The 9588-nt window shown below is 59.5% G+C and overlaps 1 protein-coding gene across 1 annotated transcript; it reads right to left on the bottom strand.

Moving 5' to 3' along the window:
• Nucleotides 1–1332: 1332 nt before the first annotated feature.
• On the bottom strand, nucleotides 1333–2635 carry LOC145530221 (uncharacterized). The gene is made up of 2 exons (XM_081551136.1): nucleotides 2601–2635; nucleotides 1333–2529 (listed from the first exon to the last, which is right to left on the bottom strand). The coding sequence occupies exon 2, from the start codon at nucleotides 2512–2514 to the stop codon at nucleotides 1432–1434; it is 1083 nt and encodes a 360-aa protein (XP_081407262.1). The 5' UTR covers nucleotides 2515–2529; nucleotides 2601–2635; the 3' UTR covers nucleotides 1333–1431.
• Nucleotides 2636–9588: the final 6953 nt, after the last annotated feature.

Below are 9588 nucleotides of genomic sequence, written 5' to 3' on the forward strand. Positions count from 1 at the left end.
GGGTCTCTGGGCCACAAGGCCAGGCCAGGGCCTGGGCCTGCTCCCTTGCAGCCCCCGCCCCCCAGCCCCCAGGCAGGTGCGGGGCCCTCTCGGTTTCTCCCCGGGTTACTCATTCGGGGCACACTTGGCCCTGCAGAGCATGCAAATGGCTGTTTGTTCCACACCGAAAAATATGTCTAAGCCTCTGTGGCTATTTCCAGAAATAGCCTGCACCCACACCCCACCTGCAGCCCCAGCTCTGACCCTCCAGTGTGCCAGGCTGGCCTGGAGCTCAGGGTTTGGGGGACCCTGCGCCCCCGGCCCCAGGACAGAGCCCACTGGCCCCCCGGGTCAGTGACCACCCTGTTAATGGAGACTTAGTGAACTAGGACGGCCCTCAGCTTGTTTCCATCTTTGCTGCCCTGACCCCCGGGTGTCCCCCCAGCACTGGGGGTGGGGGGTAGAGGGAGCGGGACGTGCTGCCTGCCCACTGGCCTGGCCGTCCCCACGGAGAGGCCAGGGAGAGGGCCTGAGGTCACACACCGACGGGCACTGTGGCCCCCAAGCCTGCGGGCCCGGGGGGCGGCCACAGCCCTGACCCCACATCATCCCGCCCGCCCGGCACTGCCCTGTCCTCATCCCGCGGGCCCTGTCCACCCCCATCCATCTCCATCTGAGCCTCTGGCTCCAGGGCTCGTTAACTGCCCCGTCCCCTTCTCCTGACACCCAGGTCTCTCCCTGTCTCTGTCTCTCTGTCTCTGTTACTCTCTATCTCTCCCTCTCTCAGTCTCTGTCTCTGTCTCTCCCTCTCTCTGTCTCTCCCTCTCTCTATCTCTATCTCTCCCTCTCTCTGTCTCTGTCTCTGTCTCTCTCTCTCTCTCTGTCTCTCCCTCTCTCTGTCTCTGTCTCTCCCTCTCTCTGTCTCTGACTCTCTCTCTCTCTGTCTCTGTCTCTCCCTCTCTCTGTCTCTGGCTCTCTCTCTCTCTGTCTCTCCCTCTCTCTGTCTCTGTCTCTCCCTCTCTCTGTCTCTGACTCTCTCTCTCTCTGTCTCTGTCTCTCTCTCTCTCTCTGTCTCTCCCTCTCTCTGTCTCTGTCTCTGTCTCTCTCTCTCTCTCTGTCTCTCCCTCTCTCTGTCTCTGTCTCTCCCTCTCTCTGTCTCTGGCTCTCCCTCTCTCTGTCTCTGGCTCTCCCTCTCTCTGTCTCTCTCTCTCTCTCTCCCTCTCTCTATCTCTGTCTCTCCCTCTCTCTGTCTCTGTCTCTCTCTCTCTCTATCTCTCCCTCTCTCTCTCTCTGTCTCTCCCTCTCTCTGTCTCTGTCTCTCCCCCTCTCTCTATCTCTCCCTCTCTCTCTCTCTGTCTCTGGCTCTCCCTCTCTCTGTCTCTCTCTCTCTCTCTATCTCTCCCTCTCTCTATCTCTGTCTCTCCCTCTCTCTGTCTCTGTCTCTCTCTCTCTCTATCTCTCCCTCTCTCTATCTCTGTCTCTCCCTCTCTCTGTCTCTGTCTCTCTCTCTCTATGTCTCTCCCTCTCTCTGTCTCTGTCTCTCCCTCTCTCTGTCTCTGTCTCTCCCTCTCTCTGTCTCTCCCTCTCTCTGTCTCTGTCTCTCCCTCTCTCTGTCTCTGGCTCTCCCTCTCTCTGTCTCTCCCTCTCTCTGTCTCTGTCTCTCCCTCTCTCTGTCTCTGGCTCTCCCTCTCTCTGTCTCTCTCTCTCTCTATCTCTCCCTCTCTCTATCTCTGTCTCTCCCTCTCTCTGTCTCTGTCTCTCTCTCTCTATGTCTCTCCCTCTCTCTGTCTCTGTCTCTCCCTCTCTCTGTCTCTGTCTCTCCCTCTCTCTGTCTCTGTCTCTCCCTCTCTCTGTCTCTCCCTCTCTCTGTCTCTGTCTCTCCCTCTCTCTATCTCTGTCTCTCCCTCTCTCTGTCTCTGTCTCTCCTCCTCTCTGTCTCTGTCTCTCCCTCTCTCTGTCTCTGTCTCTCCCTCTCTCTGTCTCTGTCTCTCCCTCTCTCTGTCTCTGTCTCTCCCTCTCTCTGTCTCTCCCTCTCTCTGTCTCTGTCTCTCCCTCTCTCTGTCTCTGGCTCTCCCTCTCTCTGTCTCTCTCTCTCTCTATCTCTCCCTCTCTCTGTCTCTCTCTCTCTCTATCTCTCCCTCTCTCTGTCTCTCTCTCTCTCTGTCTCTCCCTCTCTCTGTCTCTGTCTCTCTCTGTCTCTGTCTCTCCCTCTGTCTCTGTCTCTCCCTCTCTCAATCTCTGTCTCTCCCTCTCTCTTTCTCTCTTTGTCTCTGTTACTCTCTGTCTCTCTTTCTGTGTGTCTGTGTGTCTCTGTTTTTCTGTCCTATGTCTAGTTCTCTCTCTCTGCCTGACTCTCTTTCTGGGTCTCTCTCTCTGTATCTCTCTGTCCCTGTTTCCATCTCTTTCTCTGTGTCTCTCTGTCTCTGTGTGTGTCTCTCTCTCCTCTCTGTCTCTCTCACCCTCTATCTCTCTCTCTGTTTCTCTGTGTCTCTCTGTCTCCCTGTATCTCTGTCTTTCTATCTCTCTCTCTCTCATTTCTGTCTCTGTGGCCTCTCTCCCTCTGTCTCTCTGTGTCTCTGGCTCTTCCCCTATCTCCCCATCTCTCTCTCTGCCTCCCCTACCTGTGTCTGCCTCTGGCCCCAGCCTCGCCCACCAGAGCCTCAAACTCCAGAGCAGCCCTGTCCACCCACAACCTCGGGGTTCTGTGTCATTCGGGGCTTGTCACCCCTCCTGTCCCCACGTCATGGTCAGCTGGAGCCTTCCAGAAGGAGGAAAAGCTCCCTCAGAAAGAGAGAGGAAGAGACAAAGAGACAGACAGAGAGAGACACAGTCTCTGTCTCCCCTTCTATCTCTCTGTCTCTGGCTCTCCCTCTCTCTGTCTCTGTCTCTCCCTCTCTCTGTCTCTGTCTCTCTCTCCCTCTGTCTCTGTCTCTCCCTCTCTCTGTCTCTGTCTCTCCCTCTCTCTGTCTCTGTCTCTCTCTCCCTCTGTCTCTGTCTCTCCCTCTCTCTGTCTCTGTCTCTCTCTCCCTCTGTCTCTGTCTCTCCCTCTCTCTGTCTCTGTCTCTCCCTCCCTCTGTCTGTCTCTCCCTCTCTCTGTCTCTGTCTCTCCCTCTCTCTGTCTCTCTCTCTCTCTGTCTCTGTCTCTCCCTCTCTCTGTCTCTGTCTCTCCCCCTCTCTGTCTCTGTCTCTCCCTCTCTCTGTCTCTGTCTCTCTCTCCCTCTGTCTCTGTCTCTCCCTCTCTCTGTCTCTGTCTCTCCCTCTCTCTGTCTCTCCCTCTCTCTGTCTCTGTCTCTCTCTCCCTCTGTCTCTGTCTCTCCCTCTCTCTGTCTCTGTCTCTCCCTCTCTCTGTCTCTCCCTCTCTCTGTCTCTGTCTCTCCCTCTCTCTGTCTCTGTCTCTCCCTCTCTCTGTCTCTGTCTCTACCTCTCTCTGTCTCTGTCTCTCCCTCTCTCTGTCTCTGTCTCTCTCTCCCTCTGTCTCTGTCTCTCTCTCCCTCTGTCTCTGTCTCTCCCTCTCTCTGTCTCTCTCTCCCTCTGTCTCTGTCTCTCCCTCTCTCTGTCTCTGTCTCTCCCTCTGTCTCTGTCTCTCCCTCTGTCTCTGTCTCTCTCTCTGTCTCTGTCTCTCTCTGTCTCTGTCTCTCCCCCTCTCTCTGTCTCTCCCTCTGTCTCTGTCTCTCCCCCTCTCTCTGTCTCTCCCTCTGTCTCTGGCTCTCCCTCTCTCTGTCTCTTCCTCTGTCTCTGCCTCTGGCTCTCCCTCTCTCTGTCTCTGTCTCTCCCCCTCTCTCTGTCTCTCCCTCTGTCTCTGTCTCTCCCTCTGTCTCTGTCTCTCCCTCTCTCTGTCTCTGTCTCTCCCCCTCTCTCTGTCTCTCCCTCTGTCTCTGTCTCTCCCCCTCTCTCTGTCTCTCCCTCTGTCTCTGTCTCTCCCTCTGTCTCTGGCTCTCCCTCTCTCTGTCTCTGTCTCTCCCCCTCTCTCTGTCTCTCCCTCTGTCTCTGGCTCTCCCTCTCTCTGTCTCTGTCTCTCCCCCTCTCTCTGTCTCTCCCTCTGTCTCTGTCTCTCCCTCTGTCTCTGGCTCTCCCTCTCTCTGTCTCTGTCTCTCCCCCTCTCTCTGTCTCTTCCTCTGTCTCTGCCTCTGTCTCTCCCTCCCTCTGTCTCTGGCTCTCCCTCTCTCTGTCTCTGTCTCTCCCCCTCTCTCTGTCTCTCCCTCTGTCTCTGTCTCTCCCTCTCTCTGTCTCTGGCTCTCCCTCTCTCTGACTCTGTCTCTCCCTCTTCCTCTCTCTGTCTGGTGTGGGAGTCAGGGGCTGGGGGGCGTCCCAAGAGGCTGGGGGCTCTGAGAAATTAGGAGCTTCCAGAGCTACCTTGGCTCAAAGCCTCCAGTCCTTGGAGGCTCGAGCTGAGATGCACGGGGAGACCGGTGCCTGCAGGTGCCGGACGAGCCTGGATGCACCGCAACCCAGGTCCCTCGCCCACAGGCCCCCTCAGCAAGGTTCTCAGAGGGACCCTCAAGTGTAACTATCAACGCGGTGGCCGCATGGAGGGACAGACACAAGGGTGTTGACGTGTGTGTGGCAGGACCCACCGAGACAGCTCTCCCGGCTACGTGCATGTTTGACACACCAGCGATCAGCAGGCAGAGCACCTCTCTCCACCACCCTACACCCCAATGCTCCCCACCTGCTCCTGGACCCTCACTCTGATACCCTTGCCTCCACTCAGAGCCCAGGTCTGTCCACACAGCCGCCCCCCTGCACCTGGGCGCCATCAGCCCACCCCACATCCCCGTCTCTGCCTGGACCCGGGTCCCTTCCCCACCCGGCTGCCGCGGCACAGGGTCCCAGCCGCTCATGCCTGCACCTGGGAGCCGTCGGAGCAAACCAGCCCCCAGCCCCCAGCCCTGCCACCCCTCCTCACCGCTCCCCCACCCCGTTCCCGGTCCCCCCAGCTGCTCACGGGTCAGACCCTCTCACGGACACCAGCCCCCGCACGGCCCCTCCCAGGCCTCCACCTGGAAATGGCCCCCAGACCCCCGTCTGTCGGCCTCGCAGCATCCATCACCATCCTCAGGCCGGGCTGGGCGACGGCCCTGCTCTGAGGACCCGTGAGAGCCGGCCCAGGGGGCAGCAGCCCCCAGCCTCGGCCGTCAGCCCCTCGAGGGGGCCCTGTACCAGCCTGGGTCTCAGCCCAGGGTCTCAGGTCCCAGTGCCCCAGGGTCCCCAGGCCTCCCCCTAGATGGTGTCCCCCCGCCAGCCGCGTGCTCGGGGCTCAGACAGGCCTGTGGTCTTCTCCCGGAGGCCTGGAGGTCAGTGCCCAGGGCGGAGGGCCGTGGATCCCAGAGACCTCGGGGGTCGGACCCCGGAGGCGCAGGAGGGTCCCTGAGCTGCCCTGCTCCACCAGCGCTCAGGCCCCGCTCTGCCCCAGGGCCCATCGGCCGCTCCCAGGCGCTGGCTGACCTCCGCCCCCACCCCACCCTGGGCTCCCACACCATGTGTGCGCAGGGCCTTCCCTGGGCAGAGGGCACATGCCCGCCTCCCAGACGGGACCCCTGAGGCAGGACAGGGGCACACGGCTAGTGAGCAGTGGGACCAGTGGAGGCAGACACCTGGCAGGTCCCCAGCCCCGAAGGACATGACCCGGCCTGAGTGAGCCGGAGCGGGGCTCCCTGGGTGCTAAGGGCCTGGAGTGAGGAGCGTGCGGGCGAGAGTGGGTATGTGAGTGTGGGTGTCCGTGTGTCCACCTTCTGTGTGTGAGTGAGTCAGTGTGCTCTGGGTGTGTGGGGCGGGAGCAGTGAGAGTTTGGGGGATGTGTGTCTGTATTCTGTCTGTGAGAGTGTAGCAGGGATGGGTATTACGTTCAGCGTGTGTGTCTCTGAGTGTGCTTCTCCCTGTGTGTGTGGCAGTTGTGTGTGCGCGTATACACAGGACACCTCCTCCAAGGCCCCATTTACCCCAAGGCTGAGTCACAGGGCCACCACCCAGCTCAAGCCTCACCCGACCCCAAGGGGCTCCTCAGCCCCCCACATGCCGCGCCCCCCTCCTGGGGAGGGGGACTCTGTTTGGGGCTCGGAGTAGGGGGCTCTGTGCAGACCAGAGAAGAGCTGGACAATCCCACAGGGTCCAGCCCTTGACACTCACATGCACAGACATACACGCGCAGGCCCGGGCACAGGGCTGAGCCCCGCACCTGCCCAGGCCGTCCCCGCCGTCGTCCAGCACATGCCCACAGCACAAACGGACGTCTCCTCTGTCTGGGCCAGGCTGTGCTGGAAACAGGCCGCACCCGGCCACCATCCCCCCAGCCCTGCTGCCGTCCCCGGGGCTGAGGGGCACAGGGGAACCAGGAGGGACCCAGAGCGTGGACAGAGGCCTTGTCCGGGGGGGATGACGAGCCAGGCCTGGAAGGTGAAGGGAGCTGGCCGGGAGCCCCACTGCACACCTCACACACCTACACACACCTGGGCACACCCACACACCCCAGATCTACACACACCTACTCCACGCAGGTCTTGTTCACATGACACACCTTCACGCTCTCCCATGCACACAGGCATGTTTGCACTCACACGCACCCGAGTGGACTGTGGGCCCTAAGGTTTGCACCCGGGGTCAGAGGACACTGGCCGAGCAGCCCCCCTGGTTACCCCGAGCTCAGAGTCACAGGGCCACAGTCAGGGGACTGCCCGGCCGCGTGGAGGAGGGCCAAAGGGCAGCTCTAGTCACCTGCGTCTGGGGACCCCTGGGCAGCAGCGTGGGGCCACAGCAAGTGTGTGCACACATGTGTGTTGGTGTGTGCTGTGTGTGTGCACACACGTGGGGTGTGAGAGCGTGGCAGGGCCTGCTGTTTCTGAGCCTCACTTTCAGCCTCGGCCCAGGGAGACTGTGGTTCTGGAAGGTTCCCTCTGGCAGAGCCATGGACCACACCCAGACCTCCCCACCAGGGCCAGAACCCAGACCTGGACTCCATATGCTGCCTGGGGCAGGGGCCACACACCCTGTGGACCCCCCAGGAGCCTCTCGGAGGGGTCCTGCCCTCTGCCCTCTCTGGGGAGGCCGGACGTGGGCTCCCCTCCCCCAGCCCAGACTGAGGAGCAAGGCCCAGTGGGCCCGGCTGCGCCCCGCCCCCGCCCCACACAGCACAAACACACTTGCAAATGTTTCCAAAAACAGGCCAAGGCCGAACCGCAGAGCAGGTGGGGACCAGGGTGGAAAGCCCCACTCACCCTGAGACCGAAACAGCAGAACCCGGACCCCGGGCATTTGCATTGCTGGGGGAGGGGGCCAGGCTGGGCCAGATGGCTGGGGGTAGTTCCTGACCACTCTGCCTCCCCGCCCTGGCCCCAGGCTCCGGCCCCGACCCCTCCCCACAGCTGGCCCAGCCTGTGCTGCAGCCGGGCCCCGAGTGACAAGGTCTCCAGGCCAGGTCCCAGAGAACTGCCTGGTGGAGGAGGCCCTGAGGGTCGGGAGGGGCCCCCATGAGCAGCGCCTGGCACCCTGGGAATGGGCTTCACAGGCCACTCAGGATCGAAGCCCCAGGCCCAGGCGCTGGGCCCACCCAGCCTGCAGCTCCAGCCTTACCACCCTTCACGGCCCATCCGCCACCAAACCTTTCTCCCTGCTGTGCCCAGAACAGGCGCTGCCCCAACCCATGACAGCCCGCACCCCAGCCCATGAAGGCCCCCGTGAGACTCCCCTTACAGGGCAGACTCAGATCCCACTGCCCCACAGACTGAGACCCCCAGAGGGCCAGCGAGGGTGTGGTGACCATGGAGAGGAGCACCCACACGTCCCTCATCTGCAGGAGCTGGCCGTGCCTGCGTCCACCTCCCCAGCAGGCCCAGGCCCACAGGGAGACTCGCCTGTTGAGGGGCGGCCCTGGGAAGAACCCCAAGGTGTGCCTTGGGGGACAGGGGTCACTGGGTGGGTCCTCCTCACACACGCTGTCTCCCACAAACATGGCCATGCAGACTCAAGCAGGCACACAGACACACACAGAGACACAGAGACGCACAGAGACACAGAGACGCACAGAGACACAGAGATGCACAGAGACACAGAGATGCACAGAGGTGTAACCACACTCAGGAACTCAGACACACTGCAGGACACACAAAGAGCTACTAACACACGGATGCAGCACAGACCCCAAAGGCACAGCACTCAAGGTAAACGTGTCCTCACATGAACAGATAGCCTGGCACACCCGGACACACACACACAGACACACAGAGGCAACCTCCCAGCCACCAGCACATTCTCAGAGGCTTACAATCGGCCACAGTCACAACAACAAATACACTCAGACACCCTCAAACACACACCTTTAAGAGGCTCACAGGAGTTGAAAGAACATGTTTGACCACCATCATGAGACAGACAGGCTCACACGGGCACACAGACTCACACAGGAACACAGGCTCACAGGTTTACACAGGCTCACACAGGAACACAGAGGAACACAGGCTCACAAGGCTCACACACACATACAGACTCACACAGCAACACAGGCTAACAAGGGCACACACTCACAAAGGCTCACAGAGGAACACTGTCTCACAAAACACAGACTCACAGAGGCAGAGAGACCTACAAAGACTCACATAGGCTCACACACCACACACACACACACACACACACACACACACACAGGCACAAAGGCTCACACAGGCCCAGAGGCTCACAGAGGCATACAGACTACAAAACTCACATAGGCTCACACAGGCACAAACAACACACAGACATACACAGGCTCACACAGGCGTAAAGACTCACACTGGCTCACAGAGGCTGACAAACTCACACAAAGACCCACACAGTCACACATAGACACACAGATTCACAAAGGCACACAGACTCACATAGGCACACAGGATCATAAAGGTTCACAGGCTCACACAGACTCACACAAGTACAAAGGTTCACACAGGCACAAAGGCCCACACAGGTTCACATAGGTTCACAGACTCATACAGGCATACGCAAGCACACTGATTCACACAGGCACACACCTCAAACAGGAACACAAGCTCACAGGCTCATATAAGCACAGGGGCTCACACAGACACACAGGCTCACACAGGATCACAGACTTACACGAGCATAAAGGCTCACACAGGCTCACACAAGCACACAGGCTCACATAAGTTCATACATGCACAAAGGCTAACAGGCTCATACATGTTCACACAAGCACACAGGCTCACAGAGTCTCAGACTCACACAGGCACACAGGCTCACACAGGCACACAGGCTCACGCAGGATCACAGACTCACACAAGTACACAGGCTCAGAGGTTCACACATGCAAAATGGCTCACAAAAGCTCACACAGGCTCACAGGTACACATGGGCACACAGGCTGACAGGCTCACATATGCACAAAGGCTCACACAGGCACCCAGACTCACAAAAGCACAGGCTCACACTGGCACATAGATTCACAGAGATTCACAAGCTCAGATACAGGCTCCCAGGCTCACACAGGCCAACAGTTTCAGAGACACAGAGACACACAGACCTACAAAGACTCAAAAATGCTCACAGATTCACACAGACACACAGGCTCACACAGGCAAAATAGCTCACACAGGGTAACACCAACTCACACAAGCACCTAGGTTC

The sequence above is a fragment of the Giraffa tippelskirchi genome, chromosome 12, assembly GCF_054371585.1.
Source record: "Giraffa tippelskirchi isolate mGirTip1 chromosome 12, T2T-mGirTip1v1.2.pri, whole genome shotgun sequence".
In the NCBI taxonomy this organism is placed as follows: domain Eukaryota; kingdom Metazoa; phylum Chordata; class Mammalia; order Artiodactyla; family Giraffidae; genus Giraffa; species Giraffa tippelskirchi.